The sequence below is a fragment of the Eleutherodactylus coqui genome, chromosome 2 (assembly GCF_035609145.1).
Source record: "Eleutherodactylus coqui strain aEleCoq1 chromosome 2, aEleCoq1.hap1, whole genome shotgun sequence".
NCBI lineage: Eukaryota > Metazoa > Chordata > Amphibia > Anura > Eleutherodactylidae > Eleutherodactylus > Eleutherodactylus coqui.
The window spans coordinates 314,106,675-314,133,423 of NC_089838.1; the positions used below are offsets into that span (position 1 = coordinate 314,106,675).

At 44.7% G+C, this 26,749-nt stretch overlaps 1 protein-coding gene across 1 annotated transcript in view; it reads right to left on the bottom strand.

The window, feature by feature from the left end:
- Nucleotides 1–26,749, bottom strand: part of LOC136612873 (potassium channel subfamily T member 2-like) — a 195,272-nt gene that overhangs the window by 58,321 nt on the left and 110,202 nt on the right. Inside the window, exons 8-10 of the mRNA XM_066593593.1 lie at nucleotides 20,644–20,727; nucleotides 16,219–16,313; nucleotides 9,445–9,625 (exon numbers count right to left, since the gene is read on the bottom strand). Of these exons, the coding sequence (XP_066449690.1) occupies nucleotides 9,445–9,625; nucleotides 16,219–16,313; nucleotides 20,644–20,727 (360 nt within the window). The remainder of the gene's footprint in view (nucleotides 1–9,444; nucleotides 9,626–16,218; nucleotides 16,314–20,643; nucleotides 20,728–26,749) is intronic.

Consider the following 26,749-nt stretch of genomic DNA (forward strand, 5'->3'; position numbering starts at 1 on the left):
ATTGGGTTTCGAATATATCAAGATGACCGCCCAAATGTCAGTGGACAAGTATTGGGCTATGAATATATCAGGAAGACCGCCCACATGACAATGGACTAGTATTGGGCTCCGAATATATCAGGATGACCGCCCACATGTCAATGGACGACTGTTGGGCTCCAAATATATCAGGATGACCACCCACATGTCAGTGGACTAGTATTAAGCTCCGAATATATCAGGATGACCTCCCACATGTCAGTGGACTAGTATCGGCTTCAGAATATATTAGGATGACCGCCCACTTTTTAGTGGTCTAGTATTGGGCTCCAAATAAATCAGGATGACAGCTCACATGTCAATAGACTAGTATTGGGCTCCAAATATATCAGGATGACCGCCCACGTCAGTAGACTAGTATTGGGCTCTGAATATATCAGGATAACCGCCCACATGTCAGTGGACTAGTATCGGGCTCCGAATATATCAGGATGACCGCCCACATGTCACTGGACTAGTATCGGGCTCCGAATATATCAGGATAACCGCCCACATGTCAGTAGACTAGTATCGGGCTCCGAATATATCAGGATGACCACGCACATGTCAATGAACTAGTATTGGGCTCTGAATATATCAGAATGACCGCCCACATGTCAGTGAACTAGTATTGGGCTCTGAATATATCAGGATGACCGCCCACATGTCAGTAGACTAGTATTGGGCTCCGAATATAACTGGATGACCGCCCACATGTCAGTAGACTAGTATTGGGCTCTGAATATATCAGGATGACCGCCCACATGTCAGTGGTCTAGTATTGGGCTCCGAATAGATTAGGATGATCGCCCACATGTCAGTGGACTAGTATTGGGCTCCGAATATATCAGGATGACCGCCCACATGTCAGTGAACTAGTATTGGGCTCTGAATATATCAGGATGACCTCCCACATGTCAGTGGACTAGCATCAGGTTCAGAATATATTAGAATGACCGCCCATATGTCAATAGACTAGTATTGGGCTCCGAATATATCAGGATAACCGCCCACATGTCAGTGGACTAGTATTGGGCTCCGAACAGATCGAGATGACCGCCCACATGTCAGTGGACTAGTATTGGGCTCCGAATTTATCAGGATGACCACCCACATGGCAGTGGACTAGTATTGGGCTCTGAATATATCAGGATGACTGCCCACATGTCAATGGACTAGTATCGGGCTACGAATATATCAGGATGACCACCCACATGTCAGTGGACTAGTATTGGGCTCCGAATATATCAGGATGACCACCCACATGTCAATGGACTATTATTGGGCTCCGAATATATCGAGATGACCGCTTACATGGCAGTGGACTAGTATTGGGCTTCGAATATATCAAGATGACCGCCCAAATGTCAGTGGACTAGTCTCGGGTTCAGAATATATTAGGATAACCGCCCACTTTTTAGTGGTCTAGTATTTGGCTCCGAATACATCAGGATGACCGCCCACATGTCAATGGACTAGTATTGGGCTCCAAATATATCAGGATGACCGCCCACGTCAGTAGACTAGTATTGGGCTCTGAATATATCAGGATGACCGCCCACGTCAGTAGACTAGTATTGGGCTCTGAATATATCAGGATAACCGCCCACATGTCAGTAGACTAGTATCGGGCTCCGAATATATCAGGATGACCGCCCACATGTCAGTGGACTAGTATTGGGCTCCGAATATATCAGGATAACCGCCCACATGTCAGTAGACTAGTATCGGGCTCCGAATATATCAGGATGACCACGCACATGTCAATAAACTAGTATTGGGCTCTGAATATATCAGGATGACCGCCCACATGTCAATGAACTAGTATTGGGCTCTGAATATATCAGGATGACCGCCCACATGTCAGTGGACTAGTATTGGGCTCCGAATATAACATGATGACCGCCCACATGTCAGTAGACTAGTATTGGGCTATGAATACATCAGGATGACCGCCCACATGTCAGTGGTCTAGTATTGGGCTCTGAATGTATCAGGATGACCGCCCACATGTCAATGAACTAGTATTGGGCTCCGAATATATCAGGATAACCACGCACATGTCAATGAACTAGTATTGGGCTCCGAATAGATTAGGATGACCGCCCACATGTCAGTGGACTAGTATTGGGCTCCGAATATATCAGGATGACCGCCCACATGTCAGTGAACTAGTATTGGGCTCTGAATATATCAGGATGACCTCCCACATGTCAGTGGACTAGTATCGGGTTCAGAATATATCAGGATGACCGCCCACATGTCGGTAGACTAGTATTGGGCTCTGAATGTATCAGGATGACCGCCTACATGTCAGTGGACTAGTATTGGGCTCCGAATATGTCAGGATGACCGCCCACATGTCAGTGGACTAGTATTGGGCTCCGAATATATCAGGATGACCACGCACATGTCAATGAACTAGTATTGGGCTCCGAATAGATTAGGATGACCGCCCACATGTCAGTGGACTAGTATTGGGCTCCGAATATATCAGGATGACCGCCCACATGTCAGTGAACTAGTATTGGGCTCTGAATATATCAGGATGACCTCCCACATGTCAGTGGACTAGTATCGGGTTCAGAATATATCAGGATGACCGCCCACATGTCGGTAGACTAGTATCGGGCTCTGAATAGATCAGGATGACCACCCACATGTCAATGGACTAGTATCGGGCTCCGAATATGTCAGGATGACCACCCACATGTCAGTGGACTAGTATTGGGCTCCGAGTATATCAGGATGACCGTCCACATGTCAATGGACTAGTATTGGGCTCCGAATATATCAAGATGACCGCTTACATGGCAGTGGACTAGTATCGGGCTCCGAATATATCAAGATGACTGCCCACATGTCAGTGCACTAGTACTGGGCTCCGAATATATCAGGATTACCGCAGACATGTCAATAGACTAGTCTTGGGTTCCGAAAATAAAAGGATGACCGCCCACATGTCAGTAGTCTAGTATTGGGCTCCGAATATATCAGGATGACCGCCCACATGTCAGTGAACTAGTATTGGGCTCCGAGTATATCAGGATGACCATTCACATGTTAGTGGTCTAGTATGGGGCTCCGAATATATCAGGATGACTATCCACATGTCAATAGACTAGCATTGGCCTCCAAATATATCAGGATGACCGCCCATATGTCAATGGACTAGTATTGGGCTATGAATATATCAGGATGACCGCCCACATGTCAGTGGTCTAGTATTGGGCTCCGAATATATCAAGATGACCGCCCACATGTCAATGGACTAGTATCAGGCTCCGAATATATCAGGATGACCACGCACATGTCAATGAACTAGTATTGGGCTCTGAATATATCAGGATGACCGCCCACATGTCAGTGGACTAGTATTGGGCTCCGAGTATATCAGGATGACCATCCACATGTTAGTGGTCTAGTATGGGGCTCTGAATATATCAGGATGACCACCCACATGTCAATGGACTAGTATCGGGCTCCGAATATGTCAGGATGACCACCCACATGTCAGTGGACTAGTATTGGGCTCCGAATATATCAGGATGACCGTCCACATGTCAATGGACTAGTATTGGGCTCCGAATATATCAAGATGACCGCTTACATGGCAGTGGACTAGTATCGGGCTCTGAATATATCAGGATTACCGCCCACATGTCAATAGACTAGTCTTGGGCTCCGAAAATATAAGGATGACCGCCCACATGTCAGTGGTCTAGTATTGGGCTCCGAATATATCAGGATGACCGCCCACATGTCAGTGAACTAGTATTAGGCTCCGAGTATATCAGGATGACCATTCACATGTTAGTGGTCTAGTATGGGGCTCCGAATATATCAGGATGACTATCCACATGTCAATAGACTAGCATTGGGCTCCAAATATATCAGGATGACCGCCCACATGTCAATGGACTAGTATTGGGCTATGAATATATCAGGATGACCGCCCACATGTCAGTGGTCTAGTATTGGGCTCCGAATATATCAAGATGACTGCCCACATGTCAATGGACTAGTATCAGGCTCCGAATATATCAGGATGACCACGCACATGTCAATGAACTAGTATTGGGCTCTGAATATATCAGGATGACTGCCCACATGTCAGTGGACTAGTATTGGGCTCCGAATATATCAGGATGACCGCCCACATGTCAGTGAACTAGTATTGGGCTCTGAATATATCAGGATGACCTCCCACATGTCAGTGGACTAGTATCGGGTTCAGAATATATCAGGATGACCGCCCACATGTCGGTAGACTAGTATTGGGCTCTGAATGTATCAGGATGACCGCCTACATGTCAGTGGACTAGTATTGGGCTCCGAATATGTCAGGATGACCGCCCACATGTCAGTGGACTAGTATTGGGCTACGAATATATCAGGATGACCACGCACATGTCAATGAACTAGTATTGGGCTCCGAATAGATTAGGATGACCGCCCACATGTCAGTGGACTAGTATTGGGCTCCGAATATATCAGGATGACCGCCCACATGTCAGTGAACTAGTATTGGGCTCTGAATATATCAGGATGACCTCCCACATGTCAGTGGACTAGTATCGGGTTCAGAATATATCAGGATGACCGCCCACATGTCGGTAGACTAGTATCGGGCTCTGAATAGATCAGGATGACCACCCACATGTCAATGGACTAGTATCGGGCTCCGAATATGTCAGGATGACCACCCACATGTCAGTGGACTAGTATTGGGCTCCGAGTATATCAGGATGACCGTCCACATGTCAATGGACTAGTATTGGGCTCCGAATATATCAAGATGACCGCTTACATGGCAGTGGACTAGTATCGGGCTCCGAATATATCAAGATGACCGCCCACATGTCAGTGGTCTAGTATTGGGCTCCGAATATATCAGAATGACTGCCCACATGTCAGTGCACTAGTACTGGGCTCCGAATATATCAGGATTACCGCAGACATGTCAATAGACTAGTCTTGGGTTCCGAAAATAAAAGGATGACCGCCCACATGTCAGTAGTCTAGTATTGGGCTCCGAATATATCAGGATGACCGCCCACATGTCAGTGAACTAGTATTGGGCTCCGAGTATATCAGGATGACCATTCACATGTTAGTGGTCTAGTATGGGGCTCCGAATATATCAGGATGACTATCCACATGTCAATAGACTAGCATTGGCCTCCAAATATATCAGGATGACCGCCCATATGTCAATGGACTAGTATTGGGCTATGAATATATCAGGATGACCGCCCACATGTCAGTGGTCTAGTATTGGGCTCCGAATATATCAAGATGACCGCCCACATGTCAATGGACTAGTATCAGGCTCCGAATATATCAGGATGACCACGCACATGTCAATGAACTAGTATTGGGCTCTGAATATATCAGGATGACCGCCCACATGTCAGTGGACTAGTATTGGGCTCTGAGTATATCAGGATGACCATCCACATGTTAGTGGTCTAGTATGGGGCTCTGAATATATCAGGATGACCACCCACATGTCAATGGACTAGTATCGGGCTCCGAATATGTCAGGATGACCACCCACATGTCAGTGGACTAGTATTGGGCTCCGAATATATCAGGATGACCGTCCACATGTCAATGGACTAGTATTGGGCTCCGAATATATCAAGATGACCGCTTACATGGCAGTGGACTAGTATCGGGCTCCGAATATATCAAGATGACCGCCCACATGTCAGTGGTCTAGTATTGGGCTCTGAATTTATCAGGATGACCGCCCACATGTCAGTGGTCTAGTATTGGGCTCCGAATATATCAGAATGACTGCCCACATATCAGTGCACTAGTACTGGGCTCCGAATATATCAGGATTACCGCCCACATGTCAATAGACTAGTCTTGGGCTCCGAAAATATAAGGATGACCGCCCACATGTCAGTGGTCTAGTATTGGGCTCCGAATATATCAGGATGACCGCCCACATGTCAGTGAACTAGTATTAGGCTCCGAGTATATCAGGATGACCATTCACATGTTAGTGGTCTAGTATGGGGCTCCGAATATATCAGGATGACTATCCACATGTCAATAGACTAGCATTGGGCTCCAAATATATCAGGATGACCGCCCACATGTCAATGGACTAGTATTGGGCTATGAATATATCAGGATGACCGCCCACATGTCAGTGGTCTAGTATTGGGCTCCGAATATATCAAGATGACTGCCCACATGTCAATGGACTAGTATCAGGCTCCGAATATATCAGGATGACCACGCACATGTCAATGAACTAGTATTGGGCTCTGAATATATCAGGATGACTGCCCACATGTCAGTGGACTAGTATTGGGCTCCGAATATATCAGGATGACCGCCCACATGTCAATGAGCTAGTATTGGGCTCCGAATATATCAGGATGACCGCCCACATGTCAATGAACTAGTATTGGGCTCCGAATAGATTAGGATGACCGCCCACATGTCAGTGGACTAGTATTGGGCTCCGAGTATATCAGGATGACCATCCACATGTTAGTGGTCTAGTATGGGGCTCCGAATATATCAGGATGACTATCCACATGTCAATAGACTAGCATTGGGCTCCAAATATATCAGGATGACCACCCACATGTCAGTAGACTAGTATTGGGCTATGAATATATCAGGATGACCGCCCACATGTCAGTGGTCTAGTATTGGGCTCCAAATATATCAGGATAACCGCCCACATGGCAGTGAACTAGTATTGGGCTCCGAATATATCAGGATGACCGCCCACATGTCAGTGGTCTAGTATTGGGCTCCGAATATATGAGGATGACCGCCCACATGTCAGTGGTCTAGTATTGGGCTCCGAATATATGAGGATGACCGCCCACATGTCAGTGAACTAGTATTGGGCTCCGGGTATATCAGGATGACCGCCCACATGTCAGTGGTCTAGTATTGGGCTCTGAATATATCAGGATGACCGCCCACATGTCAATGGAGTAGTTTTGGGCTCCGAATATAACAGGAGCCACTGCAGGTGAAAGGGGGGCGGTGAGTTGCAGCTGGCATGGGGCTGTAAAGGTACGCAAGACTATTCTGCTAGGTCCTCTTGAGCTCTTTCAAGTCTGGACATTTTTCAGTTTTTCTAAAAAAAATGGTTTTGTCACCCCATCTTGAGACCCATAAGGTTCTTATTTCTTTGCTGATACAACTGTATGAGGGTTTTTTTTTACAGCGTAAGCTATAGTTTTTATTGGTACTATTTTTCTGTACAACCTTTTGATACCTTTTTTTTTCAAAAAGTGAGCACTGCTGGCCAATCAGAGAGGAGTGCACAGTATGCATTAGCCAGAGAGAAAATTGTAGCTGCCATTGGATGGCTGGAAACGGGATCCTGAAGTAGTGGATCAGAAGAACATAGGCAGAAACAAATAACAGCCGGTAATATACTCTTCCCCTTTGTTCCCATGACAGAATTTTGTCTTGAAACTGGAGGGTCGCTTTAAGCCCTACCTGTACCTGTGGCAGGGCTTAATAGGCTTAAATACATAGCAAGCATGGGAGCCTTCACTGAGGAAATGCTGCAGTTTTTCCAAGGCAGAAACACTGCAGATTTTCTACTGTCACTGTACTGTATCTCTAACCTGCGGCATGTCCTATTTCTGTGCGGAGCTCGCAGAGCCCCACACAGAAATGTCACTCACCCGCCACCAGCTCCGGTCTGCGCATGCGCCGGCTGCCCGGCAGCCGGCACATGAAAGATCCGGAGCTGCGGGGCACGGGTGAGTACGCGCTGCTCTCTGCAGGCGCTCGGGTCGGGTCCCGCGGCAAGAATTCTCGCAGCCGGATCCGACCCGGCCGTCTGCAGGCGGCCTAAAGGTGTATTTTCACTTCAGGAGGGTAGAAGTAAAAATAAACAACTGGTCCGTCTGTACTTGGTGACAACACTTAGCGCCATGATGGACTGGCCCATTTTGATCAATCCTATCATGGGTTCTTTCATGCTTGCTAACAGTCCTGGGGAAGGAATGCAAAGGGCGCGAGATTTTAAACTGACCCCAAAGTGGTTGGTTTGTGGGTGCTCCCAGGCTGGCTTGAATGTCCTGAATTATGTTGTCTCCCCCTACTACCACTGGTCAGAAGATAACATTGGAAAGAGTCTCTAAACTTGGAGCCCCACCAATTCTGCAATTGAAGGGGCCACAGCATTCAGAAGGGCAGCCTTAGCTCCTTGAAGATGTTCAGGTGTCCATTATTGAAGATCTTGGACAGAACACACAATTAATATAGATGTAGTGTGATGGAACCAAAAGGTTTGAGCTTTCCATGGTTCGTCCTCTCTTGTTTCAGCAATTCAAATTTTGAGGCTGTCTACATTTTTGAGGCTTTTACATGTTCGATGGACTTAGGCCTTTTTGACCCCTTTAAAGCAACCCCTCAATTTTCGAGACAAAATTCTGTCCTGGGACCAGAGAGGAAGGTGGTATATTAGCGGGTCCTGTTTTTAGTCATCCAAGATGTCCAACGCAATGTTCAGACTACCTAAACCCCACAGTACATTGGTAGTGTTAGGACTACCAGTGTACTTCACCTACTTTCTTATTGGGCAGAGCTGCTCCTGTCATCAGCACTGGCCAATCAGAGATTAGTGCACAGTGTGGAATAGATAGTTAGAAAATTGCTGTAGCCAAAACCCACAGATTGGAGGAGCAGCAGAGAAGAACAACTATAGGCAACATACTCTGCTGCCCCTCCTGTCCCAGGACAGAATTTTGCCTCAAAATCGGAGGGTAGCTTTAATATACCTCAGAATTAAAGGGATCGGCCAGGATTTTTTTTTCTCCAAAAACAGTGCCACACCTGTCCACAGGTTGTGTGCGGTATTGTAACTGAGCCCTATTCACTGCAGAGGAGCTGAGCTGTGATACCAGATAGCCGACATATTTTTCTAACCCTAGACAAACTCTTTAAAATATACTTTAGAATGTCAGAGTGACCTCTCTCCATTACATTCCCATAATACACCAGTGTTCAAATTTGGATATATTGACAGATAACACTTTCTTAAAAATACCCAAAAAACTAAAACTAAGACTGGTCCCACTGCAAAGCAATGTGACCCAGTAACAATCGCTGTACTTAAAGGGTCTGATCCATCAGGCAGAGAGCCTGTGACAGTAATTACAGCTTTTCTACGTGGCTGACGGGGTTAATTATATGAGAGTGCTGATGGTGCTCCCTGCCATTCTTCTACAGCACCCACATCTGTCATCTCATCTAATGACAACTGTCATCATAGGCTGATCAGCCCATCTCTCTGAAACTCGGAGTGTTTCCCATAGAGAGAGATGGAAGAGGGAGGCGGTGGGAGTAAGAGAAAGTCACAACACACGGCAAATGTAGAGGAAAGAATACAGATGGATGAACCACACGAAAGGCAGACACAACGGTCACCTGTATAGGTAGCACTATAAGAGCAACGCAGATCATGATGACCACCAGAAGCTGAGACGGCCAGATCTTGGGAGTCACATCTCCAAAGCCCACGGTGGAGAAGGTGACAATGCAGAAGTATAACGAGTCGAAAAGGGTGAGATTATTGCCAGCTCTCTCCAGATGTTGTATGCCACAAATACTGTGGAGAGAAAGAAACACAAGTGAGTAGATCCCTGACCACTGTTACGGCAAAAATGTATGGCCGTTTAAGGACAACTGGGTGTACCTATGAATGACGTTATATGATGGAGGAATTAAATGACAGAGCTCACACAGTTATGGATTCAGCAAAGACTTCCTACCTGACCTGGGTCAGGCGGCTTTTATTTATGGCCCCCTTACATTGGGGCGTCACAACGTCATTGGACAATTTACAATCCAACCTTTAATTGGTTACTTTAGACATTACATGGCCTTCATTGGATACATTCTGACTTTCTTGACAACGTTCCATGTGGCGCAGTAGAAATTTCTTGAAGTTCTTATCTTATCTCCACATATGTGTCCCTGTACATAGCTAAAAACACGGTCACGTGGTTTATCTAATACATTCCATGATTATTTTGTGGCGTAGGTAGTAATTCAAACATTATATACATATATATATATATATATATATATATTCAGAGGTACTGAGGGACGTGATAGTGGATGCTCGTTACGTCGCCCCTAGGTTCCGTTATTATGTCTAGTGGGGGTGGAGGAAGTCCATGTCCCGCTGTTTGACATGAAAATCCAGGAGTGCAATGTAGTTGCTGGAGATCTTTTCTTTAAAAGTCTTTGGGCCTGGATTTTTGGAAGGGATGGCAGGTTGGTAGTGGGGCCATCCATTCCACTTCCTCCACTCCAGGTTATGTGCAAGGTCAATCAGCATAGGTGCTGAGGCTGGAGGTAAAAGCCCTGCTGTGTGGTGCACCTGCTGAGCGTGACCTGTACAGGCAGGGACTGCCTATTATCCTAATGCTGGACTATTGTTTCTTGCCTGAAGCTAAGGCCGCCTGCACACGGGCGGAAATCCCGCGGCGGGATTTCCGCCGCTCAAAGCCTGCATAGGATTGCGTTAACAAACACAACCTTATGCAGACGGCCGCGGTTTGGCTGCACGAAATCTCGCGGCAAACAAACCGCGCCATGTCCTATCCCCGCACAGAAACGTCACTCACGTGGCCGCCGGCTCCGTTCTGCGCATGCACATGAAAGAGCCGGGGCCGCCGGGCGCGGCTGAGTACGCGCTCGTCCCTGCAGGCGCTCGGGTCGGGTCCCACGGCGAGAATTCTCGCCGCCGGATCCGACCCGCTCGTCTGCAGGTGGCCTAAGGCTGGATTTGTTTTGATTTCTCTGGACTGAAATAAACGCAGGTAACGACTGCACTTGGACTTTACATACTTGTCTCCATCTCAGACTGCCGCAAACCCGCACTCTACCGAGCTGTCCTCCCACAATATATATATATTATATATACACATACTTACATATATTCAGTCCATGATTACTTTACATTTCATTATTACATTATTCAATTGGTTAATAAAGGCACGTTCTTCATTCCTGATCCTTCTTCCATTTCTGCAACCAAATTTTGCATTCTCTCCTATCTCTTCTACCTTCTGAAGTCTGTAGTTTCATCAGCCTCCTGTACGTTGTACGTTCTCAACTGTGTACTCACTCATCTCTTCTACCACCTTATGTTGTCTCATTTACCTCCTCTGCAACTCAGCTACATTACCCATTTGTGCCATCTCTACTACCTCAACCTCTGTATAATGACCAATCTCATCCAACTTCCCAAGTTCTTGCCCCTCTGATCCTCTCTTCCTCTTGAAGGTCAATACTCTCTATGAAACCTACATTATCTTACCAAAAGTAATTGGACACCTGAGCAAGAATTAAAAGTAGGATTTTTTTTCCATATGTTAACACTTAGTGGGGCTAATTTGGCCCTGAAGACATCGGGTGCTCTCCGCGGCATACTTTCTACTAACGTCTGATATACTTCAGCTGGTATTTCCCTCCATCCATCCAGCAAATGTCTTGTAAGTTCTCTCAAAGAAAAGGCATCAGCCCACCTACAATGGTGTAAAGAGCGTCGTCATTGGACAGTTGGGCAATGGAAGAATATTCTATGACGTGACGAATCACGCTACTCAATCTTGACATCAGATAGACATACCTGAGTGTGAAATATTCTGTCCTTTTCTGACCCGACATTCCAGTTTGTCCCAAAAATGTTCAGTAGGGTTCACGTTGGTGCAGGCCAGTCGAATCGTGGAATATCCATATCATCAAACTAAGGTTAACAGGGCTAGATTTGTGACAAGGTGTGTTGTCTTGTTGGAAGCATGGCTGACCATTCCCAGAATATTGCCACATTGTCGGCAGCATTATTGTCTAGAATTTCAAGGTATGCCTCTGTATTCATGGTTCTTGCCTCTACAACCAACAGACCAAGACCATGCCACGTAAAACACCCCCAGATTATTACGGAACCTCCGCCATATTTAACTGTTGGCACAACATATTTGGACAGAAGGCATACTACACACTCAGGTACGTCTATCTGATTGAAAGATATAGTAGTGTGGTTGGTCACTCCATAGAATGTTCTTCCAATGCTCAACTGTCCAATGATAACGCTCCTTGCAGCATTGTAGGTGAGCCAATGCATTGCGCTTCGTGATGGATGACTTGTGTGCAGCGGCATAACCCGTATATTCAATAGGATGCAGTTCCCGTAACAAACCACTGTTGACACCTCCAAGGGTCTCCATCCTATATATCATGGGTTAGGACTAGAGATGAGTGAATCTACTCGTTTCGAGTAATTACTCGATCGATCACCGCGATTTTCGAGTACTTCTGTACTCGGGTGAAAAGATTCAGGAGGCGCCCGGGGGCGGGGGGAGGCATGGCGGAGCGGGGGGGGGGGTAGCAGCGGGGAACAGGGGGGAGCCCCCTCTCTCTCCCTCTCCCCCCCACTCCCCGCTGCAACCCCCCACTCACCCACGGCGCTCCCTGAATCTTTTCGCCCGAGGGCTGGGATTTCACTGCAAACCTTGTGGTGTTTTCTTGCAGTTTGGAGAGTATACAGAGACTGGTGTGATCAAGGAAAACTATCCAGCAAAAGGTGATCCTCTGGATGGAAACAACCCGCCACTGAAAGGGGTCAGAGGAGGATGTCAGGAATCGTTCTGATAAAAAAGCACTGCAGAGTCAGGCACATTAGAGCTGAGTACAACACTTGAGCTTCAACTAATATGTCCCAATGCACAACTCATCATTCCTTAGCGTCGATGGGCTATAACAGCAGATGACCAGTTCCAGCAACACTGTATCTAAGAGAAACAGAATGGCAACTCCGGCGGGCAAAAGAGCACAAAAAGTGTATCACAGAGCAGCGCAAAAACATCGCCTGGTCAGATCTATCTAGATTTCTTTTGCATTATGATGATGGGAGGTCAGAATTTGGCTCAAGCAGAATGAACCATTGGAACCTTCCTGTCAGCTGTTTATAACACGTCAGAACCTCCAAATACTTGGCAATAGCTACAAAAAGCTTCCTGTCCGCAGGGGCCAATATTTCTGCAGAATGATTTCAAGAGTCAGTGGAATCTACACCATGATAAATTGCTGCAGGTCTGAGGGACAAAGGAGATCCTACGCTGAACTAGATGGGGGTCTCTAATAAAGTCGCCATTCAGTGTCTCACCAACAGTATGCTACTATCTCAATAACATCACCTCACTCTCCAAGAATGAAAAAAATAACAAATGACGCGGCCACTGTAATTAGCATTACCAAGAAATATTGCAGGTGGAGAACAGCAAATAAATCTCTCCACAGAAAAATTGATGGCGTGCAGTGTGACATTCCAATTATTATTTCTGGTGGTTTTCCATCATCTCATTTTCGTTAACGGTTCATTTGTGAGTCTGCAGAGATTAGTGATTACAATTCTACCTAATAACATGAATGCCTTCTGCAAGCCTCAAGTTCAATTAAATATTCTAAGCATGCACTGGATAAGCACCACCTATTGGTTAATTACCATGGAAATGCTACAACTTCTATACAGCATAGCCTTCAGAAGCATAAACTGTCCTCTTATTAACCCCATGACAGAAAGAGAATTTTATCCCTAAAGGAAGAAACTGAGATTTCATAATAATACCATCACATGTGTACAACAATATAACTACTATAATACTGCCCCCTATGTACAAGAATATAACTACTATAATACTGCCTCCTAGGTACAAGAATATAACTACTATAATACTGCTCTCTATGTACAAGAATATAACCACTATAATACCGCCCTTCTATGCAAGAGATATATAACTACTATAATACTGCCCCCTATGTACAAGAATATAAATATAACTACTATAATACTGCCCCCTATGTACAAGAATATGACCACTATAATACTGCCCCCTATGTACAAGACTATAACCACTATAATACTGCCCCCTATGTACAAGAATATAACTACTATAATACTGCCTCCTATGTACAAGAATATAACTACTATAATACTGCCCCCTATGTACAAGAATATCACTACTATAATACTGCCCCCCCTATGTACAAGAATATAACTACTATAACACTGCCCCCTATGTACAAGAATATAACTACTATAATACTGCCTCCTATGTACAAGAATATAACTACTATAATACTGCCCCCTATGTACAAGAATATAACTACTATAATACTGCCCCCTATGTACAAGAATATAACTACTATAATACTGCCCCCGATGTACAAGAATATAACTACTATAATACTGCCTCCTATGTACAAGAATATAACTACTATAATACTGCCCCCTATGTACAAGAATATAACTACTATAATACTGCCTCCTATGTACAAGAATATAACTACTATAATACTGCCCTCTATGTACAAGAATATAACTACTATAATACTGCTCCCTATGTACAAGAATATAACTACTATAATACTGCCTCCTAGGTACAAGAATATAACTACTATAATACTGCCTCCTATGTACAAGAATATAACTACTATAATACTGCCCTCTATGTACAAGAATATAACTACTATAATACTGCTCCCTATGTACAAGAATATAACTACTATAATACTGCCTCCTAGGTACAAGAATATAACTACTATAATACTGCTCTCTATGTACAAGAATATAACCACTATAATACCGCCCTTCTATGCAAGAGATATATAACTACTATAATACTGCCCCCTATGTACAAGAATATAAATATAACTACTATAATACTGCCCCCTATGTACAAGAATATAACTACTATAATGCTGCCCCCTATGTACAAGAATATGACCACTATAATACTGCCCCCTATGTACAAGACTATAACCACTATAATACTGCCCCCTATGTACAAGAATATAACTACTATAATACTGCCTCCTATGTACAAGAATATAACTACTATAATACTGCCCCCTATGTACAAGAATATCACTACTATAATACTGCCCCCCCTATGTACAAGAATATAACTACTATAACACTGCCCCTATGTACAAGAATATAACTACTATAATACTGCCTCCTATGTACAAGAATATAACTACTATAATACTGCCCCCCTATGTACAAGAATATAACTACTATAACACTGCCCCTATGTACAAGAATATAACTACTATAATACTGCCCCCTATGTACAAGAATATAACTACTATAATACTGCCCCCCTATGTACAAGAATATAACTACTATAATACTGCCCCCGATGTACAAGAATATAACTACTATAATACTGCCTCCTATGTACAAGAATATAACTACTATAATACTGCCTCCTATGTACAAGAATATAACTACTATAATACTGCCCCCCTATGTACAAGAATATAACTACTATAATACTGCCTCCTATGTACAAGAATATAACTACTATAATACTGCTCCCTATGTACAAGAATATAACTACTATAATACTGCCTCCTATGTATGAGTATCTAACTACTATAATACTGCCTCCTATGTACAAGAATATAACTACTATAATACTGCCCCCTATGTACAAGAATATAACTACTATAATACTGCCTCCTATGTACAAGAATATAACTACTATAATACTGCCCGCTATGTACAAGAATATAACTACTATAATACTGCTCCCTATGTACAAGAATATAACTACTATAATACTGCCTCCTATGTATGAGTATATAACTACTATAATACTGCCTCCTATGTACAAGAATATAACTACTATAATACTGCCCCCTATGTACAAGAATATAACTACTATAATACTACCCCCTATCTACAAGAATATTACTAAAATACTGCCCCTATGTATAAGAATATGACAACTATAATACTGCCCCCTATGTACAAGAATATAACTACTATAATACTGCCCCCTATGTATAAGAATATAACTACTATAATACTGGCCCACATGTACAAGAATATAACTACTATAATACTGCCCCCTATGTACAAGAATATAACTACTATAATACTGCCCCCTATGTATAAGAATATAACTACTATAATACTGGCCCACATGTACAAGAATATAACTACTATAATACTGTCCGCTATGTACAAGAATATAACTACTATAATACTGCCCCCTATGTACAAGAATATAACTACTATAATAATTCCCCCCTATGTACAAGAATATAACTACTATAATACTGCCCCCTATGTACAAGAATATAACTACTATAATACTGCCCCCTACTTACAAGCGTACATACCAGGTGAACATGAGGCAGACCAGTGTGCAAATGAGGATGAATACTTGATTGAACATGGCGGAGTGCGTCCTCTGGATAGCTCGATGCAAGTCATTCTGGGAAAGAGAAACAGTGCACATTACTGAATGATAACAGATGGCTTCCTGCAATCATTATATCTACTAATCTCTTAGCTGCTTCAAGTAGTCACTATAGCGGAAAAGGCCCCAAGGGAGGAGTATACGTATTCACTGGGTGGGACCCCTAAAACATAACGTTTATTATAATACTAAAGGTTATGTTTTAGGGGTCCCACCCAGTGAATACAGTTTCTATTTCAGGTTCATAGCTGCTTCTCTTTCCCCCATGCTTTACACTGCAGCTCTGCTCTCTCCAATTAGCTATTAGCTCAAGAGCAGAGTGGTTAAAAGTTAACAGTAAAAAAAAAAAAAAGAATACTGTGTAAATGCTACACATGTACTGCGGGAATGAACCTTAGACCGGATTCACATGGCCAAGAATGTTGGGTGCAACACACATCGGGCAGCAAACGGACACCCATTGAAGTCAGTAGTTCATGGTGCTGTCCGTGTGCAGACCGTTGCAAATATGGACGGCGCACAGATATAAAAACCAGGAGTGTGAATGAACCCTTAGTAAGTTTTATTTGCTGGAAATAGAACACCCCTTTAAGTGGAGAACCCATTATAAGCCAAGTTCATCCGCAGTTCCTCCGTTCCCCTCTAGGCCTCGTCAGAGTCCTCATGCCTGGTTGCGATTCACACGCGGTTAGATATTAGCATATCTGATATAAATAGCGCAGAGTTCCAGCACCATTATAAGTGGTAACACGGGCGCTCGCAGTCATTCCTCCGCACTGGGAGAGCCAGTTCTTCCTGGAGCTGATTTAGATTCATAGATACAAGCAGGCGCTGGGAGAGCGGCGGGCGGGGGGGGGGTTCACAGCTTCAGAGGTGATATGGAGCAGCCGCTCATTATTTTGTACATACATAGCTGGGAGCACATATTCCTGCAGCTCTCATTCATGCATCTCTTCTCGGCTTTGTGCTGTGGGTCCCCTGTGCTTTATTGCCAAGTACGACTGCAGGCCCGCTACAATGCCGAGCGCGGTCACATGATATTCTGGATTTGCATATGTATCATCATGCAAACGAATAACCATTATTCCAGTTGATTGCTGTATTTTCCCCACAGACTCATATGCCAACACTTCTTTATTAATGCATACCTCTGGCAGGTTATGCACTAACTACATCCATGGACGTCCATATATGTGGAAGAGCTGGTGTGGGGCTGCATCCAGCTCACCAGGATCAGGATCGGCTCTTGGATGGTGTAGCCTCTGAGGGGTCAGGGGCCAACTTGTACTTCAGAGTCCTCAGGGGAAACTTTGTGCCCACGTCATCAGCCCAGCTCCGGTTCCTCAGGATCGGGGTCACCTCTCTGTCTCCTGTTGACACCAACCGTTTCTCATGCTGGTTCCAAGTCCAAGCCTTGCTAATTCGGGAATGAACAGGGCTCGTATCCATTTCTAATTAACAGGTTTATTCTAAACGAACAGTGAGTTTGCTTTCTTCCTGAGTGCTGGTGGAACCATCCATGGACCTCTGTAGAGTATCCCTGTTCCTATTGCTCTAGGCCTTGGGCTAGATGCTTCACAGTCTCACACCAGACTATTTTCTATTTCTCTATCACTTACTCTCTGCCAGGTGGTGAGGACCGCCCTCCATTATATACCACACCCTGGTTACCAGAGTGACAGGGACATTTAGGGGCACATTGCACCAAACACGGGTTGCCCTTACCAGCACTCAGGGGGCACAACTTTAAACAGATTGTAACAGGAAAAAATAATAGTCATAATCAACATGACACCCTCTTACATTCCCCCCCTACTTTTAGACCGCCAGTCCCATGCTGGCCATAACTATAAGCTCCAGTTATACCTTTAATAAAACAGGAAATTGCACATTATGTTCTCAGTTCTGCCAAAACAGAGGATGTGCAGTTCGTGTGGTCCTCCATCCACTCTGAAACACCGGTCTCCACTATTGGTTACTGATCGCGAGGAGTTGAGTGTCTCTAATCTCCCCGGAAGTAGAACCATGATGATTATGTAGTGGCCCAGTACATGCTTTCATGGCCCCCTCCATAATGTCATACATTTAATGTCTTGCCTTGATGCACTGTGGAAAATGTCTTGTCATTCTGTTGTGTGTATTGCGCAGCTGCAGCGTGTGATGGGTTAATGTCTGCAAAGTATGAGCTGTCTGTCTGTAACGTATCAATTTCTATTCTGTCACGTGGTATGAGAGAGGTTATAAATGTAAGTGCTTGAGAGCAGGAAAGGAGTTCCATGTCTTCAGAAGTGGTGGTTGGGAGGTCCATCTGCATGGGGGCACCTTCAGCCCTTATACAGTGAAGGATGTAAGAGGAGGAGCGGTTTCCCGTCATGGATATATTTGTGATGAGAAGAGGAGTGAGTCCCGCCTGAGAGGGGTGAGAGCGAGAGCAGTTGTGAGCAAGTGTGCATCAAGGCCCAGTGCAGAGGTACTTAATAATCTGTTTCGCACACCCGTGCGTCCTGAAGTCTGGGACCGTCTGGTGGAGGTACTCTACAGTCATTGTTCACACTCAAGCGTCCGGACGTCTGAATCTCGCTGAGTGGAGGTACGCATTTTATTAATCACGCACGGGTTGGTCTGAAGTCTGGATCACAGTGTGGAGGTACTACTGTCAAGTGTATTGAATTGACTGCATTGTCTCTTCTTCAAAGTGTGCCTTGTATTGCTGAAGTTCCCAGTAAAGTTATTTCCAGGCCCTGACCATTCCCGGGGACCTGAGTTACTTAAACTGTCTGCGGCTCATTTATTTTCCCCGCTGCTGTTCATGCTGGGGGATACCGGAACAGTGGCGTCACCCGTGACAAATCCCTCTACACCTGTTACCCTGTGTATTGGGCATCCCCATGCCGGGGTTGTCTGGAAGAGGCTCAGTGCTGCCCTGGCCTTGGCTGCGTGTATCCTTCCAGGAGGGAGTGTGGTAAGTGCGGCCGTGACAAGCCAGCATCTTGCTCTCCCAGCTCCTCAGCGTATGCCATGTGTCCGGGGTTACCCTACGGGTTGCTACAATTACGGTCGCTGTGCACGTTCAGGACTGGTGCAAAGAACATTTAGACCGCGGGCCTTTGCTGCAGAGCGGCTGGTGGTGCAACAGCTTCTTCTTGAAATCCTTCCTCAGAAGCCGAGGCTCAAATCATGGACGGGTAGTAACCGTGGTTAGCCAGGCAGCGGACTGCCTCCCAATCTGATGGCTGCCAAAAGGAAGGCATTCTATGTCCTCCAAAACGTGGCCCAATAACCAGCCCCAGGCTCATCAGGGCTGCGGCCCAGGTCCCTGAAGTCCCCAGTAGAATATACCCTATTGTCTGAGAAGAGGGGTTCATTGATTCATGCTGCTGACACCAAATTCTGGCCTCCCATCCGCATGGTGCAAAAGATATCAATATTCATCAAGGCAGAGGATGAAGCACAGAGAAGACCACTTAACAAGGACCACCACTTAAAGAGATATTCTGGATAGGTAATAAATGCTACATTGATGGAATCTGACCATTGAGATCCCAACCAACAGGGTCCACCTGTCCACATGACAGCATGGAGTTTTCCTGTGGCACCATATGATTTCCGTGTATGTGCCAACCTGTCATAACTGATAATCTGCCTGCCACCCAGGTAAAAAACATAGCCCCCCCCCCCAACCTGAAAACTACTATGAAGGGCAATAAAAAAAGTCCTCTTTGACTAGTCTAGTCAGAGAGTCTTAAGATTTATTCACACGGGTTAATTCTTGTCCGATGGCTGTCCACTTGTGCAATTGAATGTATACGGGCCCATTACAGCCAATGGGGCTATTTAGAAATGCGTTTTTTTATTTTCCAAGGACCAGTGGTCTGTGTAAAAACCTTCAGCATGTCTTATTCTGGTCCGATTTCTCGGATGAGAGTCTCCATTTTAAGTCAATGGGTATGCCCAAAAAATGGACATCCATGTACACTGCATTCTTAATGGATTTGCTAAGCGACTCAAGAAAAAAATTGGGCCCGCTTCTGGTTTTGGTTTTTTTGTACATGAGAAAAATGGATGAGGTACGGAATTAAAAAGACACGTAACGCATAGGGGTAAGCGCCCATTTACATCTATGCCAAGGGGTTCTATTTTCCTGCTCCATTCTGTAACCCACTGGCTGAAATGACCTGTCTTACGATAGTTCTGACTATAATGGTGTCCATTTGTTTCTCGCCCAGCTGTCCAGCGCAATTTCATCCGGTATTTCAGTGTAATTCAGCTGATGTGAACGGGCACGGACACACGGACTACAATCAGACCATTTATATGGGCACACTTGTCTTAAATAGGAGCTTACAATCATGTTCTCCAGAGCGTGCTTCGCCAGCCAGCAGTTGAGGAAGACGGGGATGTAAAGGCTTCTCAAGGGCGGCCAGAAAACCTGAAAAACAAAAGATATCAGTGCAAGAAATATTATAATAAGTGTAAAACTTCCCAGCAGCATCTTATACACAAGTCACATCAAAAGCTGCAGCCAGAATTTAGCCATTTGCTGCTTGGAATGTATTTGCGGTTTAGCCGTTCGCTCCTCGCTGTCTCCTACACTGCAATGCACTCTGGTACACAGAACATAGCAGAATGCAGATTTGGATGTGAATGGAGAACAACTACTTTATACACCGAATGATCACTACATTAGGAACAGCAGGGGTGCGCCGGATTTGGTACCACGTGATGGTCGCGTCACAATTTGTTCTCCTCTGTGCAGCAGAAGGCAGCATTTAGTAGTTATGGGTAAACGTGGTGATGTTGACGGCGGGCAGATTATTGGTGCCCGGAGGTGTGGTGTCAATATTTGTTAAACAGTCACACGTGTTCGCTGTTCTTGAACCACAATATTAAGAGTGTACCAAGACTGGTTGAACCATGGATAGACATCCGACAGATCACACAGCGGCATGCCACGTGTGGTGGATCCTAGAGGCAATCAGCAGGTGGTACGTCTGGTATCTCATCAACGATGTGCTACAATGGACCAGTGATACAACAGTGGGGAAGTTGGACAATTCGTGCAATGACCATGTGGCGTACCTTGCATCAACTGGGGTTCAATGGCCAAAGACTGACAAGGATGCCTCGAGTGACCCCACATCATCACTAATAAGACTTCGAGGGGCCCAGGAAAGATGTCAGTAGACCTTGGACACATGGCAGAAGGTCATCTGGAGTGATTAGTTCTGTTTACAGCTGAACCAAATGGATGGCTGGGTCCGAATGTGGTGTAAATATCATGAAGTTGTATCCTATGGGTGCACCATTGGGGTTCAGCAGGCTGCTGGCGATGTCATGGCCTGCGGAGTGTTTTCCTGGCATGGCCTAGGACCGTTGGTGATCATAGAGCAACTAGTAATTATTAGGAAAGTATAGTACCAGTGTTTCTGGTGGCGCAATGCGCCATACAGCTGTGCTACATGCTACATCCTACATCCATCCTGATTTCCAGAAATCACACACACAGCTCTGCTACATCCATGCTGATGCTCAGACATTACACAAACAGCTCTACTATATCGATCCTCATTCCCACACATGACGCACCAGCTCTACTACATCCATGCTGATTCCCACAAATGACACACACAGCTGTGGTACATTCACATCCATTCTGATTTTCAGACATGACACACACACACAGCTCTGTTACATCCTGATCCCTTCAGCTTATCCAGCAGGCATGACAATCAACACAGCAGAGTCTTGGATATAGTGATCAGCCCCTGGTGATGTGATCCCTGACTCCACCCACACAGGTGATCAAATGACGGTGGCATCATCACAGGTCCTGGTAGTTTCTGTCGGCTTATTCAGTACTTTCTACCAAAGTCCAGAATGGCCCCTCCCACAGCAGTGACATCACCCGAGCCCACCGCATTTATGTAGTGGCGGTAGGTCGGTGTCTCCTGTCAGGACCGCTGAGTTGTGTCTGAGATAATAACAGCTGAGTTGTATTCTCAATTTGTTATTTTTGTCCTCCCCTTCCAAGAGCCCTAACTTTGTTCTTCTTTTGTTGGTCAGGCGCTGTGTTTTTATACATGCTGTAGGACCTGTGATGATGTCACCAGGGGGCGGAGCATGAGAAGCACCCACACATATAAATACATACATACAAACGGACAAGTGGTTGTTAGTAGTTTGATCTGTGGACGGTGAACACTACAGGGACCTGTTAGCTGACCATCTGCCCCCATATCTTCAGGAAGTCTTCCCCCGACCGCAGTGCCATCTTTCAGCAGGACAATCCACCAGGTCATTGAGCTCTGATCAGTAGGGAGTGGTTGGAGGAACACCACAATGAATCCTCCACACGGCCTCGGCCCCCAAACTCCCCGGACTGTAACCCCATTGTACATGTTTGGGATATGCTGGAGAGGGAGGTGAGATCTGCTCCTACTCATTCCCACAATGGGCACCAACTAACGGAGCTGCTTAAGCAGGCATGGGGCGATCTCAGTATAGAGGATGTTCTCCATCTTGTGGGATCTGTTCCCCGACGTCTAAAAGCAATGATCGCCCAAAAAAGTGGACCAACCATTATTGAGCAGCTGTTGCTAATACAGCGATCGGCCATTGTAGATCTTGAAGTAAGCAAATTTGTGCAAAAGTTTTCAACAATAGCCACGATTGGACTAGCTTTAATATGGCCCTTTAACTGTTGAGTAGCTGTTCCTAATGCAGTGATCATTCAATGCAAATCTCGAAGAAAGCAAAGTATTTGCAACAGTTATTGAATGTCTTACATAGAGCTAAACTGTGCCATGAGACACTTTAGCACCACACTCCAGGCTCCTAAGTGCATTTTGTGTTTACTATCCACCTACGGGGTGCTAATAACAGCCTATTCCTGATTACAGAGGCCGAGGTGTTGTGAGAGGGCAGGCCCCATACTCATCAGCCTGATGGATGTGGGATGTGAGTGGCAGCTGTACCCAATGCCAGCATCACTTCATACACCCAGAGTGGGCAGCAAGAGAAAGGGCAAATGACATTACCAGACAGGTGCTGCTTAAGAGAGGCCAAGAAAAGGCAGAGGAGGGAGAAGGAAGCGTGATGTAGCAGCAAAGAGGCAAACACAATTCTGGGATGTATTAAGAGAAGCATGGAGTCTAGATCACATGAGGTCATTATCCCCCTCTACTCTTCCTTAGTCAGACCTCATCTGGAATACTGTGTCCAGTTCTGGGCACCCCACTTAAAAAAACAAAACAGATAAACTGGAGTAAGTTCAGAGAAGAGTTACCAATATGGTGAGCGGTCTGCAAATCATGTTCTATGAAGAGCGGTTCAAGGATCTGGGAATGTTTAGCTTGCAGGCTAAGAAGGCTGAGAGGAGACTTAATAGCTGTCTACAAATATCTGAAGGGCTGTCACAGTGCAGAGGCATCAGCCCTATTCTCATTTGCATAAGGAAAGACTAGAAGCAATGGGATGAAACTGAAAGGGAGGAGACACAGATTAGATATTAGACGGTGAGGGTGATCAATGAGTGGAACAGGTTATCACAGGAGGTGGGGAGTTCTCCTTCAATGGAAGTGCTCAAATAGAGGCTGGAAAGACATCTGTCTGGGATGATTTAGTGATCCTGCACTGAGCAGAGGGCTGGACCCGATGACCCAGAAGGTCCCTTCCAACTCTACCATTCTATGATGCAGGAGGAATCAGGGCTGGTCCTGAACAAGGGGCTTACAACATGATAGGAAACATATACAATGCAACTTTTACAGACAGTTTGTGTTTTAATTCATGATTTTCAAGATCTCTGCTTGCTGTCAGCAAGCGAAACAATTCCTGATTGCTCCCAGAGGCTAAAATCCTATAGAAGCCTATTACGTCTGCAGCTCGGGGCTTGTTATAACTGTATCCCATCGTTTTTAAGTCAGCACTGCAGACTGATAAAATGTAACTATTTATCAGGATAGGAGGGAGGGTTGTGCTGATGATACAGTTAGCTCACAAAGGATTGTCTAAATTGACTACAAACAAGTATTAGGGCCCATTCACAAGAGTGTATTTTCTATCTATTTTTTAACTTATCGAATAATGACAGCACATGGACCCATTTAATTAATAGTAACTCGTTGGTGATCCATTGACCGCGACCCTTGCCAATCAGCTTTTTGTTGGGCTGATCTGCACATGCACTAATTTCTGCAGGAAGCGGACAGCTCCATTCTCTCTGCAGTGGTCAGGCTTGGTATTACATGCAAAGTTCCCAATGAAGTGAAAGGCCTGCAATACCAAGCCTGGCCACTACAGTGAGAACGGAGCTGTCTGTTTCCTGCAAAAATTAGCTCCCTCCATTAGCACAAACGCCTGGTAAACAGCCAATCAATGAGGATCCCAGATGGTGGCCCCCTGCTGATCACCTTTATAACCTTTCCTGAGCATAAGTCATCCATAGTTCAGTCCTAGAGAACCTCTTTAAATATCTGGACATGTATTGGATTCAATAGTTCAGTTTTAATAGGGCTATAATATCTTCAGTTTCTAATCAAATTAGTACATAGTAAGCATTAATCAGTGAGAGCACTGAGCCCCGGGGCTGTGTACTCGGGAGCGTGGGCATGGCATGTGGCTGATGCTATTCCACGTATCAGATAACAGATCTGTGTAGCCGCTCTCATCTGACAGCTGGGGCTTATATCCCAGAGGGGCACTTACATCTCAATTATGTTAATAGAACTAAGGAAGGGGGGAAACTATTAGAGTGCGGATTAACAAAGCCAACAAATAAAACAACAGCATGAAAAGTGTTTTGTGGCCAAAAAGACTTAAAGGGATTATCCATCTTTTAAAAATTAAAGGCTTACCCCCAGGATAGACCATCAATATCTGATCAGTGGGGGTCCGCCACTCAGAATCCCTGGCGATCAACTGACTGAAGGGACCACTACTGCGCTCATACAATGCCCTATTAGGCACCATTCTGGGTAATCAAGGCTTCTCTCATTCACTTCGGATTTGAGTGTCGATTTCACCCTTTGTAATGCAAAGGGCAAAATCTATGGTAAAGCAGCACCAAAATCCAGGAATTCGCTGGAAATATTCCCCTAAGGAAAACGCATAGAGTAGAAGCCCTTGTGAACATATTCTAAGGGTGCGTTCACACGAACATATCTATGCAGTGTATTGCATTTTTTTTACGCGTATTAGAGAATTTTTGGTCCTGTGAAAAAAGCACAGCATCTTGCTTCATTTTTTATTTAAGGGAAGTCCGTCAACTAATTTTTTCCTATTAAACTCAACATACCGACGCATGATGGCTAAAATAGTACTGCCACCTCTGTGCACCGTGACTCCCATCACCAGATAAATCCGTGGAAAGGCTTCCCGCGCCTCATGCTAATAAGCCTCAGACCGTCCAATGGGCGGTTCACATCTGCCAGCCATCCAGGCTCTCTCCCTCACTCGATCATCGATCAGTGAATGGAGGTGGAGCAGACCGGAGATCTTTCCAGCCGTCCGCCTCCATTCACAGTAGACGGGATGTCATTGATATATGAATGACTACCTGCAGAAAATAAACCATAAATGAATTAACATTCATCATTCAGTCACTGCCAGCATTCACCCTGAACCAATATAGATTATCCAGAGAGAATCTAAACGAATATCATTCAGTATAAAAGGGCCCTAAGACCTCTGTATGGTTGTCAAAATAACACCGCTATACAGTGCCATCACCATTGTACACTGCAAAACAACATTCTGTACAGTAGTGGAAAATGCAACGTAAATACTACTATACTGAGCTGAAATCATACTGCCATAAAGTGATCAAATAACACCATACAAAGTATTCCAATAACATTGTTATACGATGTGTAAATAATGCCACCATACACAGCTGAAGTAATACTGCTACAAAGTGACCAAGTAACACCACCATACAAAGTAATTTAATAACAGTGCTACATGATGTAAAAATAAAAGTGTGATAAAGTGACCAAATAACAGCTCCAAAGTAATCTAACAACAGTGCTGCACAATGCAGAAATAATACCGCCATAAAATGACCAAATAACAGCATCATAAAAAGTAATTTAATAACAGGGCTAAACTATGTAGAAATAATACTGCCATAAAATGACCAAATAATAGCACCATACAAAGTAATCTAATAACAGCGCTACATGATGTAGAAGTAACACCACCATAAAGTGACCAAATAAATGCCATACAAGTAATCTAAAAACAGTGCTATACAATGGGTAAATAATAGTGCCATATAGAGCTGAAATAATACCGTACATTGACCAAATAACAGCATCATAAAAAGTAATTTAATAACAGGGCTAAACTATGTAGAAATAATACTGCCATAAAATGACCAAATAATAGCACCATACAAAGTAATCTAATAACAGCGCTACATGATGTAGAAGTAACACCACCATAAAGTGACC